General features: G+C 36.4%; 1 protein-coding gene across 1 annotated transcript; it reads left to right on the plus strand.

The window, feature by feature from the left end:
- Positions 1-309: 309 nt before the first annotated feature.
- On the plus strand, positions 310-12162 carry TMEM207 (transmembrane protein 207). Its single transcript, XM_030864457.1, has 5 exons — positions 310-384; positions 2239-2276; positions 7940-7984; positions 9026-9168; positions 12023-12162. Exons 1-5 carry the CDS (start codon positions 310-312, stop codon positions 12160-12162), a joined length of 441 nt encoding a protein of 146 aa, XP_030720317.1.
- Positions 12163-17620: the final 5458 nt, after the last annotated feature.

The following is a 17620-nucleotide window of genomic DNA, read 5'->3' on the forward strand; positions in this document are numbered from 1 at the left end:
CTTGAATGTTGTAAGTTATTTCAGCAGCCAGCTAGTTTTGCAGGTCAGTATGTATTACCCTGGCTTTTAAGGGTTTGAGAAACATTATCAGTGTTCTGAGCTTAAACTGAAATCCTTGAACTTTCAGTACCTGTGAGCTTGCACCTAAAATTCCAGCTCCTGGCAGGCACTTTACCAGTCACAAGGAGCCAGCATTAATGAGTGCCCTGGCATGAAGCAGAACTTATAGAGAAGCTAACACGTTCTGAGAAAGACGGAGATAAACACAGACAGCAAACCACTATCTTTGAGCCTCTTGTCCTTTAAGTTATGTCGAGATCCAGACTTCTATGTGTCACTTCGATGGTCTCAAAAACAGGAATCTTGTGTTTGCCACTATTCCAGGTAACCATCTCTCTTTCTGGGAAAAGATTTTCAAAGCTACTACTCTTAGGATCTGATTTGTTATAGATTTGTGGTTTGGGTAACAATGACTCCGACAGTTAGAAGATTTCCTTTAAGAATGTGTTACCAGAATCTTAGGGCATTATATATATTGGTTAAACATACAGATAACAAAATGGTTTATGACCTTAGTCCTATGTCTTCTTTATTTAGTTCTATTGCTATTGAAATATGATGTGATTAATTTTTTTTTAACTTTGTTATGCTGTAAAATTTTTAAAAATCAGAAGTGTTATTGACATAAAATGCTGTGGCAGGATTAATTTAAGGTATGTTTACTGTTGCCCAAAGCCATACTTGAGGCTCAACAGTTTTTCAGTGCTGAACAGTGCAGACAGAACCATCTTAGAGTCTATTTTGATTCCTCTGCTCTAGTATCTCATTCTGACTTATCCCTGCATTTCTGTATCTGTGTTTCTTGAATGCAGTGTATCTGAAATATTTAGGTATGAAATATATTAAGACTTCACTCCCCATTTCTTGATAACTGCAAAGTCTGACATTGGAAGTGAGGTGGTAATAATGTAACACTGTGTACTTCTTGCTAGGGTTTCAAGGAAGTGACTTGAAAGTGAAATGCTGGCTTTATTTGTTTATCTGTTAAGCTGGATCCTAAATGATTTCATCTGCTCATAAATAAACTTTCTTTATGGACAAAATTTGAACGTTCATTTTCCTCTCAGTTAGTATGCAAGTCTATTTGCAGCATTCTAGCAAAAGAGAGTGCAACTCATTTTCTGTGCTTATAAATTGTTCATTACCACGCTCTCTGATGGCCAATTCATGACTCCATCTGCAACTCCACAAATCTCTTTGCCCAGACAAACTTGGTGGAATAAATATGAGGTGCTGAGGAAGATGAGTTTGGGATTAAGGGAAAGAAAACGTATCTCACACAAAATTTCAAGTCTATGATTTTAAATTTTGTAACTTCTTACTTGTATTGATATTTGTATGTAGGGTCCAGGAAAATAAATACTTCACAGACCTCATCAACACAATGTTTAGGCCTACATATAAATAATATTCAACAATTTTTCTCATTGTACATGAAAATGGTCTCAGTTCAAGAGAAAGACAAACCTATAAGCAAGTCCTCTAGACAGGAGTACTTTCTTTCCTCTGTGACATGAGTTATTGTAACCTATAAGGCTCGACACAGAGGATAAGAAAATTGTGTTAGAATACTTACGGTTTGGGTCTTTTAAAATAAAGCAATCAAGGTTATTAGTTTTCCCCTCTTCTTTGATAAAGAGAAAAATGTAAATCTCAACAGGAATGTCAATGGATCTTAGGTTGACCTTAGCCTGAGAGCAGGTTAAAATCACTCCCTCCTTCGTTCATGTATTTAATATCCACTAATGCTAAGGGAATGGACTTCAGTTTTCATGTAGGGAACTTGATTCCTTTGCGTGAAAATAATATTCACAAGTAATGAAACTCCTTCCTCTAGCTAAAATGTGAAAACAAAGAAAAATGCAAGGTGCACAAAAGCTCTTTAGATAAAGCAAAATCTGCCTATAGAAAAAACAAAGTGTTTTCACACTCACCTATGGCGGTGTGTAGGATAGGAATCTGGCTCCCAGTATATATCTCCTGTCACTGCTGAGCTGGCGAATCTACCCAGAGATTTTTTTCAATTACAATTCTTTGCACCAATAGACTCTGCTGCGGAGCTTTTAATTAAAACAGAAAAACAAGCAAAATGATATCAACACACATTGTCTCTAGGCACTGTATTAAAGGATTAGACATGAAATGTTTGGATTTCATTGTTCTAAACATGTGTTTCAGTTGGTGCTATCGGACTCACCATGTGAAGAAAATGAAATGTAAGTAAATAGCAAGAGGCTCTATGGTTCTATTCAGCATTTTCAAAATTCAAAGAATAAAAATGTCTCAAGTCATTTGAGAAGCCCCAACTGAGTTTCAAACGATCATTATAATCATGCAAGAAAAATAAAAAGTAAATTGCTTTTAAATGTAAATGGCTCCATTTTTCTAAAAGCAGAAAAATGCACTTTCATTGTGATCAACTTTGTTAAATAAATAAGGGACCTAGTTGATTTCTAGGTATTTTTGCTCACTGCATTCTCCACACTTGAAGTTTTAAGTGTCCTTTAAGTTCATGAAAGAATCATGACTTCCTCTATGACTCCATCCACCTGTGTAACTCACAGGGATGATGGGAGACAGTTTTCTGGGTAATCTGGTTTCAAATATAAGCAAACTACCAAAGATCTAACCTGTATTATGTGTACCTTTCAAAGTGCTTTTGATATGTTATGTGAATAATTGACACTATTTTCTCACTTTTCGTACTGTAGGCTTAATTCTTCTCAGAATTCTATTCGGGAGATGGGGAGAAGGTGCCATTAATAGAGCTGCAGATGATTAACGATAACTGTAATGTACTGAGACTTTGTGCAAGTGTCAGAAAGCACTTCTGCCAAGCCCTATCTTCTCCTGGGAGCAGCCCTCACTGCCAGCTAGCTGTTTTTATCATTGACTGTTACCCTCAAGGCCGGGGTCTCCGGGCATTGTCTCCAGATTATGAGGCCATGCTGGGTGGGCTGCTTTCCTTGGCCCTGGAGTCCTTCACCTATTTCTGATGGATCCTCCCATTATTGATCATCTGCTTATTAAATGTGTGCCACTCTTTCAGCTACTGCATGGCTCTCCATTGCTGTTTCTTTGCCTTGATTTTGGACTTGCTTTTTTCTCTGTCTTCTGGTGTTGGTGACATAATGGACTTTTGACTATTGGTGGACTTACCTAACTTTGGACCTCATGACTGTCTCATCTTGCCCTTTCGTCTTCTGCCTTTGACCCAGAATAATAGAATAAAGAAATTCATAATTGGAAAGGATCAGAAATGTTGAATCTAATTCCCCAATCAACATGACAGGAGAATATGGTATTGAGGAACTTTATAAGCTAACTTTAGAGTCACTGAGGCTACTGGCCTTTTTTTTGGGTGAAGAAATTGAGGCCCAAAGAGAATAACAAATTAATTGCAGGACTTAAATTAGTACTTAGGTACAAACTTTTTGGCTACATCATTTTGCATGTAAATGTCTGTTATATTAGTCATTATTTAATATCATGGCTTTTGAATAAAAACAAGAAACCACCTCAAATATAATGCAAATTAACAGAAAATTAAGACAGAAAAGGCAAGAAAGTGGCTGATTTTGTGGAGAGTTCGCATAAGGTAAGTAAATGTATTGAAGGTAGACACAATATTTCAAATATTTTGCCAACACAGGAAGGTGTTTGTGGGATCTATTATTAGTTCTATTTACATTTTCTTTCCAGCACAAGACTAATTTTTTTCTGCTCTAACCCGATCAATTTATTTATTTATTTATTTATTTTAACATCTTTTTTGGAGTATAATTGCTTTACAATGGTGTGTTAGTTTCTGCTGTATAACAAAGTGAATCAGCTATTCATATACATATATCCCCATACCTCCTCCCTCTTGCGTCTCCCTCCTGCCCTCCCTATCCCACCCCTCTAGGTGGTCACAAAGCACGGAGCTGATCTCCCTGTGCTATGCGGCTGCCAATCAATTTATTTTTATAACTGCATTTTTAGTATAAACAATGCATTGCTAGACTTTTTGTGTATAATTTAGATATTATAAGTAATTTAGTGTATGAAATCAAACACGTCAGAGTCCCTCTGAAAAATTACACCTTTAATCTTTTCCCTTCCCCAGAAATAACCACATACACTGATGTACATGTATGTACATAAATAGGGTATCTTACAAAACATAAATAAAATCATACACATGTGGGATTCTGTAAATTAATTGCATTAATACATTGCTGATGATAGTCTACCATATTACCTGGCTTGGGGAAGTTAAGTATTTTGTTCAAGAGTAAACAAGTAAAAGGCAGAGCTTGCATCTGGGCCTATGACTGATTCCTGAGCCTGGGATTTTCACTACAAATCCACACTGCATGTCCAATATTTAGATAAAATTACACACCTGGTGAAATACCTAGGGGTACACAATCCAACCATCCTTTTGGGTACTGTACAATTTACCCACCCCAGATTAATTAGGTCAGGCCACTGGTCTCTGGATGATATGATTTGGCACCTGTCCCTCCCCCAAATTATTGTAGCTGAATTGCATTCCGGCTTCTGTTAAGAGTAATTTTTACAGAAAGGACCCATGAAATTTATTATTGCATTTATTCTAAGAGTACTGTGGGAAACATTGTTCCTGTTGTTAAAGACAGCCTCTTTATGAAGCCCCATAGTTTGAATTTGTCTCTCATTTCTATAGCTGGAATAGTTGTGCATTTGGTGAATAATGCTGCCTGTTTTTGTTCATTTTAGAGGATACTATATAACCAGTTCTTTCTTTCATCCTATTAATTGCTAGAAAGCTTAGATTTACTACATTCAGTTTACAAACTGATCTCACTTTTGGCTTATTCTCTTTGTCTGCTACTCTGTGCTCTCATTTCTAATTTTTTTTTGTATTTTTAATATTTTCTTAAAGCATTTTGGAACACAGAATATTGAATCCATTCAGACAGTAGTCCACATAGTAATATGAGGCTAGAGATGAATTTTACTCTCCCCAGTTACAATGCTGCATAGTGGTAAGAGACATGAACTCCACAGACAGACCATTTGGGTTTAAAGCCTGCCTCTGCCACTTCCGCCATCTTATCATGAACAAGTTACTTAATCTCTTTATGACTGAATTGTCTCAACTGTAAAGTAAGGATTATAATAGTGTGACCCCACTTTATAGCATTTTAAGTTTGAAAGTGAGTTAATTCACATGAAGTTATACAACTGGTTTAGAAGAATGCCCAGCACAGGAAATTATGGATAATTCTAGTAGAGGAGCCAATGAAACAACTTTGCACTCTTCTTCTATTTATCCAAGTAATGAATTTGCAGTTAATCTTAGGTCCACAGATTCTCAGCACTGAGAAAAAACAATTAAGATCAACTAGTTTAACCATCCCTATAGAGCAGGAATTATCTCCATACATCAAAGTAGGGCACTGGTTGTTCTGGAAGGGACGGAAATTATCTCCTTCGACACCTACTTCTAGAGAGCTCTGATTATTGGAAATGTCTTCCTTAAACGTTATAGTCAGCTCTCACTTCTCCTGGATTTCTTTTTTATCTTTTTGGCATCCCCATCCCAATTTGATCAAGCATAAGTAAATCTCTGAGTAAATAACTTTTTCTACACTGAAGATCTTGCACCTAAAATTTAAATATTTAAAATACTGATATTGTTCAGACACTTTTAATTTTTTTTAAGAACTCAAAAAATTTCTGTTTAAAAATTGAACTTGTAAAAGACATGGAAACAATGGTGAAGAAGGAGGCACATGGAGTCAGAAGACCTCTATTCTAGTTTAAGTTCTTTGGTCAGGTAGTGACCTCCCATTTCCCTTCCCACTGTGAGTAGACACAGTGTGCAAAATCCTAAAGGTGAAATAAATGATCCTAAAGGAGCCTGCAGTTGTGAAATTGTATGGCCACTTTGCATTTCTCCAGCTAACTGCTTCCTGGCCATTTTATTGCATATCAGTAACTTCACCAGTGTGTGCACAGGGTCAGAAAAAGGAAGTAAAGTAAATAAGTTTGGATAATTGTTAGCACTTGAAAAAAATATTGAGTGGCTCAATAAGAGCCACTCAATAATTGACACTTACTGAGTGTCAAAAAGAAATGACATAAGGTAGTTAATATTTAGAATTGACATTTTAATAAGTATATGGTCTATTTTTAAATGTAAAGGAGAGAAGCAGAGATTTATGTATGGAGGAAGATAAAGCAATCCATACTTTTTTCTGGTCATAAGCTTAGATTTCAAGACTCAAAACCAAGAACCTTGAGCTGTTTTATTGAGCCAGGACACCAGGAGTATTTCTCTACATACATCTTTAAAGTGGGATACTACATTTTAAAGATTTTTTGTATTTATAATATACTATGTAAAAATTTTATGACTACAAAAGTGATGTATGTACGTTAGAAAAATTCAAAGAATATAGAAATACTGAAAATATAAAGTGCCTCACAATACCATCTTCAGGAGAAGCAAACATTGTTAGTAATTTGGTATATATGTACACATACTAATTGTATAATACCTATGTAGTGAAATCATTGTATTTACATAGAAGAAAATATACAAAGTAGAATTGAGTTCTCTGTATTATTCTGTTTAATTATAAATATAAATTCTCTTTGATAAATGGATAATATTCCTTTATAAGGATGTTCCATTAATTATCTTTATAATCCTTTATTGATGATCATTTGTTTTAGGATGTTTTTGAAATTTATACTTCAGCTGCCATTTTCCCCCCTGCCATTTGTACCTATATACTTGGCTAAACCCTCTAGGTGCACACACACAAAAAAGTCTTGTCGTCTGGGTGACTGACGTTTGTCTTAAATGTTTGTGGTAAAATTTTCAAGTTGATACTTCACATATGTTAAAAAGTCATTTCTGACTAGTATAATAATAAACATGACACACTGCTTCCTTAGAGATGCTGAGAGCAATAAATTAGCTGACATTTAAAAATGCTTTCAAGCTGAAAAGTACTAAGTATTATTTTAACAATGGCCGAAGAAGACATGATTAAGTACAGCTCTATCTCAGAAGTTTATCAGGCTGTGATGAACGGTTTTCCACTATTTAATGCTAGAATACTTTAACAGCGGCCCATACACTAAGGTGTGAAAAAAGTCCATCAGCAGACATACATTTAGTGCCCGTGTCTGATATAGTGAGGGACTCTGGAATGAACAGCACTTGAGTGTCTATCCCTGGGGAGTTAAACCTCCTGAAAATTACACTGTGAACTTTGTTTTTGTGTCATCTTTTTAACCTAAACCCAGGAATGACTGAGTTGTGCCTAGATACAAAAATGGTTTAACCATCCTAATGGAAGATCAACTTCTAACTTCTTGGTAAATGGTATGTGTGACCACACACACCCATTTTACTTTTATTCTAATTTTTTTCTCCAACCAGTCTACAGGCCTGGTTTAGTAATATCTTCCTTACCAAGATATTAAAGGATAATAGAGATTATGAAATTTCCCTGGAGAATTCGCATTTTGAAAAACTCTAGGTCTCTGAATAAACAGAATACTGCAATGGTTATCTGCCTAATGCCTAACACCTATGACATGTTAGCCCTGAAAAGATAGTCACTACCTTCTCAATGCACAACAGTATTCATAACTCTAGAATCAAGCCTATTACAGTGCAATTATCTGCTTACATATCTGACAGTTTCACATTTACCTGTATTCTCAGTGCCTTAAATGAAGTGGACATCCAGTAAACATTTGTGTAATTATGGGGGGTGCAGTGGATAGGTGATTGTTGAGGAAATAAGTGTGGTCAGAACAAATACTACGGTCCAGAAGAATAATCCTTGTCCCTCTAGAGGTCCAGCACTAACTGCTCTTCCTTTATTACCAGGTGCAGAAACTATAAAGATCAGTACACAAATGGCTGGTATATCTGGTAAGGACACCCTCAATTTGTGTTATAAAACCTTTAGTGGTGTATGACACTCCTTTTCCTAAATAATTGAGATAGAATATGAAATCATAGAGCATAAGAAAACTTTAGGGACCATGTGGATCAACAGAAACATCACTTTCAGGTTGTTGGCCAGTGTTTACTTAAACACTTCCTATGACAGGGAACTTACTTTTTCTTTTTCTTTTGCGGTACGCGGGCCTCGCACTGTTGTGGCCTCTCCCGTTGCGGAGCACAGGCTTTGGACACGCAGGCCCAGCGGCCGTGGCTCACGGGCCCAGCCGCTCCGCGGCATGTGGGATCTTCCCGGACTGGGGCACAAACCCGTGTCCCCTGCATCGGCAGGCGGACTCTCAACCACTGCGCCACCAGGGAAGCCCGGGAACTTACTATTTTTAAGAATAATAATTTATTCCCAAGTTGGATATTTTTAAAGGTGAAATCATTGTTCTTTATCTTGAAATCTCCCAAAATGACTCCTCCACTGATTTTAGTTCTGACCCTAAAAGCCATTCAGAATATGACAAAAAAGGATTGTTATAACTTCCTAAATCTTGGCTTCTGTATTTTCAAAACTAAACATTACCAGTTCTCTCAATTAGATGGTTAGCTTCTCAAAGACAGAGACCCTGTCTTGTCAACCTGTGAATCCCCAGCTCCAACATCTAAAATCTATTTGGTCACTTAAGGTACTAGTTGAATGAATGAATGGATGGCTGAATGGAAGGAATAATGGATGAATGAGTTAAGGAATCAAGATGCTGCTCTTTTGAACCACTGTCCAATTTCTAAAGAGAAAACAGTTAAGATTACCTGGCAAGACTGACCCCCTGTAAGCTCAGTGAACATTCCAGAGTCAGTGAAAATGTATGAGTGGTGGTGGGGGATTGCTTAAGGAATTTGGCCTCCCAGATTGCTTGTATCCAGTCTTGTTGAGTTTTTGCCCCTTTCCGGGAAGTAGCAGGAGCTCTTAACTTCCCAGAATGCTCCACCTCACTCCTCCCTTTCTTCTTCTGGCATAAGGTTCTTGCTGCTGATTTTCCTGGTGGCTCTTCTCTGTGGAGCAGTGTTCTTCTGCCTCCAGTGCTGGCTGAGGAAACTCCAAAATGGTCCCCGAAGACGCACAATGGCTGTTTTTGCTGTTGGAGACTTGGACCCTGTTTATGGTAAGCTGTCTACACACTTCTAGACTTCCTCTCTGGAAACATTATAGTTTTGTGTGGGTTGAAAATCTAATCTGTGAAAAGCAGATTTGTAAACATAGAATGAGACATGGTTTATTGAAGACTCAAAGGCATGCACTGGGGAGAGAGTCTGAATGAGAAAACTTCAGAAGAAAAAGACCCCAAAAGAAAAAAAAAAAATGTGTCCTGGGGAAGTGACTCAGAGTTGAGTATGGGGATAGAACCTAAACACGTCATTCAGTCAACAAGCAGAAGGGAAAAGATACACAGGGCTGGACACTCCAAGTAAATGGTAAGGTTTAGGGTACAGAAGAGCATCTCTGGGATTTTAATATCCATCTATCCTACCCCGTGTTCATAGTCTCATTTACAAAGTTCTCCATGACTCACTTACCTGCAGTAATGTTGAACAACAATTTACACATTGTCTGCTGCCACTGCAGAGCCTGAAATACTGGAATTGGACAGGCGAGTGTCAATACTCATGTCCTTTCTCCCCAGACATATCGGCAGCATCCTGATCTTGTCTGCTCCCAAACCCCACCCCCCAAACCATGCCTTTCCTATTATTTTCCAGTCTGCATTAAGAAGTATGAAAAGGAGGAAAGTATGGTCTTGAGTTATGTGTAATTGCTAGCCTCAGCTGTAAATAGAAAAATGACAATTTTCTGATTTCTGGGAAGTGACAATTGATAGTTTATTTCTTCATGTTAAGCAGTGTCCTCATCCAGAGACCATCTGTTATGAAACTTTCCTGTTAAGGCACTGCACTATATACTACAGTTGCCTCAAGAGTGCTTGGTAGAGATTAACAGCTGCCCTTCAGAAATTTGGATCAGCATAAGATTTTCAACAGAGCAGGACATGTCCTGGAAAAACTAACAGCTAAATAGGAAGTGGGGTAAAAATAAACTAAAAAGTTTTAATATCAAAATTCAGTACTTTTTTTTTGCGGTACGCGGGCCTCTCACGGTTGCGGCCTCTCCCGTTGCGGAGCACAGGCTCTGGACGCGCAGGCTTAGCAGCCATGGCTCACGGGCCCAGCCGCTCCGCGGCATGTGGGATCTTCCTGGACCGGGGCATGAACCCGTGTCCCCTGCATCGGCAGGTGGACTCTCAACCACTGCACCACCAGGGAAGCCCATCTGTGTTGTAACATTAGTAAGGATAATGATTAAATCATTATTTAACCATTATTTAATCATTATTTAACCATTAAGATAGGATAACCATTAAGATGGGAACTACTATTGTAAATAAAAGAAAATGCATCATACTCTTAGCATAGTACAGTTCTTGCTATATAGTAATAATACTAATACTATTATCACTACTAATAATAGTGACAATCAATTTTAATGTGTGTCAGGCTTTGTTTTAAGCACTTTACATTCATTTAGCCTTGTTTTTATAGATGTAGATACCATCACTAGATTTTAATGGCACAGCAGCAAACTGAGGTGTAAAAATATTGTGTAATAACCTAGGAGTAGATTATTCAATTAAATAAATAACCCCTTAAGAAAAGTGTTGAACCAGGAGGTGAGACTTATATTCTAAATATGGCCCCACCCTTCACATATTATAATAATATTTGAATTATTATATTATGGAAATTCATGATTTGAAATAAATAGAATGCACTCCAAAGTAATAATTTTGAGTAATCTACATATGGATTCCAGTGAAGCAGCTATTGCCTGATATGTAACTACTCGTGGAATCATTTTGATAATTGTGGCATGTTCTTTGGAATCTTCTCAATGGTATTGGATCTTAATCCTTTAAGAAAGAGATCAGCACATTTTTTATATTAAAGGCCAAAATATGTTTGACTTTGCAAGCGTGTGGGGATGACTCACTTCTGCAATTATAGTAGAAAAAGCAGCAAGAGACAATATGCAAATGAATGGACATGTTTGTGCTATTTCAATTTAATATACAAAAACAGTCAAAGGGCCAGATTTAGTTTAAGGGTGTAGTTTCTTTTTTAAAGGTGAATTTATGGTTGTTATTATTGTTTTGGGAAGAAGAAGCCAAATCATTCCCAGAAAGGTAAAGACCCCTGTGAATAAAAGAAAAAATATAAAGAGAGAAATGGCTATAAAATATTACTGTTGATTTCCTGTGTGACTCAAAAACAGTCTTTCAAGCCAATACTAATAGAAGACTTCCCAAAGAACTATTGGAATAAGTGCATGATCTCTCAAGGTGATCAGTTTCAGGAAGAAAATGTTTGTTTTTTGATATATAATGGCTTGTAGTGTGCATAATCTAAAGTCAAGAGCTTTGATTTCAAAATTTAAAATTTGAGAATGCCTTTCGTTTATTGCATGTGTATACTTTAATTGAAAACTTCACAACTTGATATTTTTACTATTCATCATAGAGATGTTGAAATTAATTAATTGTGTGAGTTGCAGTTTACAGAGCATACATATAAAATAATGAAGTTCAGAGGTAATACTTTAATGTTTCTAGTGATATTTGCATATCTCATGATGGAAGCATTAGCTAAAATGCCATTAGTGTTTACAGGAATCTTGTCTTCTGATCTTCCAAAAGGGATATTTCTTCTGGTTTCAGCTGTTAAGTTGTAGGTGCTTCTTTATGGCTTAGTCAATGATGGTCTAATCGGTTCATGAGAGCAAATTTTCTTGGTGTAATGACTAAACTATCGTGGCAGAGAGTGATATGGTTGTAAATTTTTTCTCAAGGGAACAAACAATTTTCTGTTGCTCCAGTGATCCAAGAAATGCCAGATTTTATTAGGCAGTTCATGTGCTTCTGTTTTATGCTGACTAGAAAGATTATATCTCCACCTTTCTCTTTCCAGGGACAGAAGCAGCTGTGAATCCAACTGGAATTGGAATGCACCTTCAAACTCAAAATCCTGAATTGTATCATGTTCCATGTTTTGGTGCTTTAGGCCCCCCACCTCCATATGAAAAAATTCTAAAATCAAGCCGATTTTAGATCTGGATGATTAATTGAAACTCTTAGAAATATTTTTAATTCCAAAACATAAAATTTAAGAACAGTTCTTTCATTTAGTGGGAATTCCTAGGGATCAATTAATGTAGTCTAAAAAGGACAAATAGACAAAAGCATGAATGTAGGAAAAGAATTTGGAGCATGGAGATGTTACCGTAGTAAATTAGTGGACTCTTGGTATGTCACTGCTGCTTTATACTTTTATGCTCCTAATCAAGTTTCTCCATGTACTCAAATAGGCAGTACTTAACTCAAGGAGTGGCTTCCATTAAGTTTAGGATTTTGCTGTCGTACACATCACAAATTTTTCTGCCTCAATCTCTATTTTAATTTGACCTCTTCCCTAGTATGGAGTCAATAAAATTATCATAATTTAACAGTGACCCAAATAGAGATGCATACATGTCCAGACCCAGAACCAGAAAGAGAATATTTGAATTAAGGTGAGGGGAGAGAGTAGGAAGAAGGACAATTTGGAGTTGAAGGGTGAAGGATGAATGAAGAGGAAGATTAAAAGTTCAAGGAGTTGTACGTCACAGCCTGAGAAGGGAGAAAGTGTTGATTGAAGCTGAAGGAGACTACTTAAGCTGTGAGGCACATGTAATCCCACAGTGTGGAGAAGCAGAGGCTCCCATTTTATATGAGTGAGTGCAGACTCCAGAGCCCAAGACCAGTGCCTCAAGACTTGGCATTTCTTAGCAAACCATGGTAAGAACGCTTGGCATAGATATCAGTATTCCCATTGAGGACTCTAACTACAGAAGTAGCAGTGAGATATCATCAAGTGACATTTTTGCAGTGGCCATGAGCAAAGGGTCCAGGAAAAGACATCCATGGCAGACGCCATATGGTCTTTGTTGAACAGAATGGTTGACATCTTCACTTGTTAGTCTAATATACCTTTCAAATTTAACTTTGACCAAGCTTATCTCCTAATATCTTCCCAAACATGTTTATCCAAACCTTCCCTATCTTAATTGATGGTAATAGCAAGCTTCCAGGTGCTCAGACCAAATAACTTGAGCCTTGAGTTTTCCGTTTATGTGACTTCCTACATCAGGAAATGCCTTAGCTTGGCTCTACCTTCAGAATAGTTCTAGATTCTAAACATTTCTTACGCCATCTCTGGTGTGAGCCGTGTACTGTCAGTTCTTCCCTGGATTACTGTAATAACATCTAAACGGGTCTGTTTGCTCCCAGCTTTGCCGTCCTATATTCTATTTCCAACACAGTAACTAGAGTAGGATTCTTATAGCATAAGGAGGATCATGTTCCTTAACTAAACTCCATGACAACATATCTCACTCAGAAAATGACAAAAGTCCTTGACACATGGCCCTTGAGGATCCCTATGCCTCGCAGTTCTCCCTTCTAGTGACTCTCACCCTTACTCATTTGCTCCAGGAACCCTGCCCTCAAACCTGCCAGGCTGTACCCAACCCCCATTTGACCTTTCCAGCCTTAGCGCTTTCTGTTCCTTTTGCCTGCAAAACTCTTCTCCCGGATATCAACATTGCTTCACGCCTTCACCTCCTGTAAGTCTTTGTTTGAAAGTCACTTTTTCAGTGAGGTCTGCCCTGATTACCCTACTTTAAATTGCAATTTCTCCCAACCCTAGCACTTTCACCTCCTTGTCTCAGGTACACTACTCCTTTTCCCATAACATCTATTGTCTTCTACTTATCATCTTCTACTATACTGCATAGTAAAATTCGCTTTATAATCTGCTGTCAGCCTTCCCTTGCTAGAACATAAATCCATGAAGGAGGGATCTTTGTATTATACACTAATTTATATCCCAAGCCCCTAAAGCAGCCTGGGACTTAGTATGTATTCAAACAATTTTATAAGTAAAGCTCACTAGTTCTCAAAAGTTCCAAAAATAACTGGATGGGAATTTGACGGGAATGAAGCCTTACCAAAGTGACTGTGACTAAGAGCCAGGGACAACTGACAATGCTGTATAACTTTAAGTTATACATGGTAGATTGAACATATCCATTCTCTTCTTAAACCCATGAAGATTATAGTAAAGGAGTAAAAGGGCTTTTTAATTCACAAGAACAAAGAGAGTGGCAAGAAGATGATGAAGAAAATTAGCAACAAGTTTTAGTACATGGAAAGATGTCTAAGATAGGTAAAGATAGATAAATCATAACTGACTGGGGTTTCAAGTTTCTCCGCTATGCTAAAGGACCTATGGAAAGAAACTGAGAATAATCAAGCAAATTCCTGCTGTACCAATGCAGAAATGCCCAAGAGTTAGAGGCAAGAGAGGTGAAGAGAATTTGGGGAATGATGATGAACTTCATCTACAGGAAGATAGCATTGAAGCCGCCCAGAGAAGAGCCAGTTCCAATCAGAACATGACAGTGAATAGCTATAGGAGAATAAGAGGTAAGATTAAGGAAAAAATCTGTAATGAAAAGGTGGTGATAAACTAACGATTGGTAAATGGAAAGTGAAGAAACTGAAAAAACAAGGTGATTATAAATCTATGAAAAACAAAAGTTGGATTAACCACCCAAATGGTTAAGTTGTGAATAATGTAAATAGTTGATGTTGAATTATAAAATGAGGGTTATTCATATTGACAGTGTAGGCAGAGGAGGAAAGTTTGAATGAGGGTTAGGGTTAGAAAGTAAATCCTAATCTCAGATTGTGTGGAATCAATGAATAATATCTAAATTTTTTAAAAAATCAAGAAATAGTAGTAAAGTACATCATGTGGAAATATCATAAATATCTGAAACAAAATGCCAAAGAGTTGAAAATTATTTCCTCAAGAAATAGTATTTGGAGATAATGCTGTGTGGGAACAGGTAGAGCAGAGATGTGTTGATTTTCATCATGAGCCTATAGTACTATTTGACTTTTAGAACTAAATGCAAGTGTTACTTTAATAAAAATGAAGTTAAATAAATAAAGGTTTGGCAGATTTATACTTTGCAGTTGCAAACAAACAGAGGAAATCATATCACAAGGGAAAAAGTTAAACATAAGTGTCTTTAGGTGGTGGAGCTATGGGTGATTTTATTTTTTATTCACTTTTTTGGATTTTTCTAATTACTCAATAACATGTGTACATTACTTTTATAATTGAAAATCTCAGCAAAATTCTGTTTTAAAAAAGCACAAAACACTGCCTTCATTTAATAGATGAGAAAAATGTGCTTTGGAAATATAATTGACTACTCAAGGTACATAGCTAAGTGGTGTGAGACAAAACTAGAGACTATTTTGATCTTTTAATTCCTGCCACAAGTATTTTTTCACTATGATCTTTTATCTTCAAAAGTGGTTATAGAAATTAACATCAGAGTATGTGGGTTATAATTACATTTATTTCAAATATGTAACTCTAACGAAAGAGATTTTGGTCATATCCTATAAGCTATGTATGTTAAAATTCATTCCAGTTACAGAACAGGCAGCAGTTATAATTAACACATAGAAAAGTATAAGCACATCTGGAAACAGGGCTAGTGATTCAGCAGCTGGAGTTTGATGAAGACATTAGTGAAAGTCAGGGTTGAAGCCGTCAGAATTCATTTTTAAGTGACTTGCATTTTATGTGCCAGTGCAAGTCTAACCAAAGTTCATGCTTGGTGTGTGGTTGGTTGGTTTACATTTGGGGGCTGCGGAAGAAGTGTGGAGTATAGGCTGTAAGCGGTTGGGTAGGGTTGACAGAAAATAGTTTGTTTTCAGAGAAATTTTCTGACAAAGATTTTTTATCGAATATCACGGGTCACATTTTAATTTAATGTCTTAGAATACTTACTGAGTGACTGCTGTATGTCAAATATTGTTCAATGTTCTGGATGTATTTCTCCGATAAACTTTGTTAGTATTATTTTTCATGATACTAGAGTTTCCACTACTTTAATCTGACCTCCAGACAGAGACTTGAAAGTTCCATAGCAAGTGCCCTTTATGGTCCACTGAAAACTACTGCAAATAACAAAATGATAAAACTAATTTGGGTTATAAGATTATTATGATATCTAAAATAGAAAAAAAAAGAAACCTGTGTCCCTTTCTGTCATCTCATTTCTGAAAATCTTTGCCTGCATCTTAGTTCATCAGTAAGTCATTAAAATTCAATTTAACCTGGCATCTCAGATTTTAATTTTGATAGGACTAGATTTTCTTTTCCTTCCCATGTTAAAGAGCCTTCATTTTTTAAAAGGAGGTTTGTCTTACTGCTGAAGGGTGTAGCTTTTTCTTTGAATGTCCAGCAGAGGGCATGAAAGCCTACCCATGATTCTAGCCCAATGGCTAGATTTGATTTAATGGCTAAAGGGAAACCATGAAGCTAGATTTTTGACAACTCTAGCAGAATGGAATAATAATGAGGTTCACATTTGCAAAGAGGCATTTAGTACTTTAGCTCTTGTTGCTCACAATGAAGCTGAGCGCCAGATGAGACACCTGCCATCAGAGAGTCTAGAAAATTTGAAATATACTTGTACTTCTGAGGGTGACACTTGTAAGTTTGAGTTGCCTAAAAAGGCAAGGTAATTTGTGTATATGCTCCTTATGTGGTCTATGACACCTACAGCACTGACCCTATAGGTCTAGTCTGTTACTTTTCTACCTGACCATGAGTTCCCCTTTAATTTTCAATTTTGTAGTTCCAATTTGTTTCATTTGTGTTAGGAGCACAACTTTTATAAACAACTATAAAATTCAGTATCTTTCATGGAAATGAAATAGAGCTAGGATAAGACTGAATAGCATTCAGCTGGACAAGGAAATGAAACTCAACCAGAATATTATATTTAAGGCAAAATGTGAAATACTTCAGGTGTGAATAAGAGAAAATGACACCATGAAAATGTGTTGACTATAAGGCTCCACTTTCAATAGAGAAAGATTTTTTTAATCAGAACAAAGAAAGGAAATAGAGTATACATTCCAAAGGAATCTTTCACTTTTAAATCCATTTTGCTTTGTGATTTTGTACAAAATAACAATACAAGCTTTTTTCTTCCTGCTTAATACTACATCTTGGAAAAATAGTATATATTTTTTTGTTATATTACTAAATGTAGTTCTGGGAAAATGAAATGAAAGTAATGTCCTTTTACAAAATGATATAATTTGGTGATAAACAAAATGTAATTTATATTTGTGCATTTGGAAATAGTTATTTTTCCCCTTCTAAAATTATGCCAGCCTAGATCTATCTGATTCATGAAGCAAGTAATGTATATCAATCAAGATGTCAGATTTTTATATTAGTAAGATGAAAAATGGTATTGCTCAGAAGCACTGAAATTATCAAAGAATTCAGGTGTCTTAGTTTCATTCTCATGTTTATTGAGGAAAAGTTTCCTCTTTGGAAAATCTGTTTATGGAATGCAGTAAGCAAAACTTAGAGAATTTCCCTTTCACTAGTAATTAATATAATTTTGTCTCTCTTTATATTTAATAAATT

The sequence above is a fragment of the Globicephala melas genome, chromosome 4, assembly GCF_963455315.2.
Source record: "Globicephala melas chromosome 4, mGloMel1.2, whole genome shotgun sequence".
Lineage (NCBI taxonomy): Eukaryota > Metazoa > Chordata > Mammalia > Artiodactyla > Delphinidae > Globicephala > Globicephala melas.

What these genes read in the sequence shown, in the direction of transcription:
- TMEM207 (XM_030864457.1), top strand. Translation starts at nt 310, where the DNA reads ATGTCGAGATCCAGACTTCTATGTGTCACTTCGATGGTCTCAAAAACA. An exon ending in CCATGTGAAGAAAATGAAAT is followed by an intron (nt 2,277 to 7,939) that starts GTAAGTAAATAG and finishes CTTTATTACCAG; the next exon opens with GTGCAGAAACTATAAAGATC. An exon ending in ACAAATGGCTGGTATATCTG is followed by an intron (nt 7,985 to 9,025) that starts GTAAGGACACCC and finishes TTCTGGCATAAG; the next exon opens with GTTCTTGCTGCTGATTTTCC.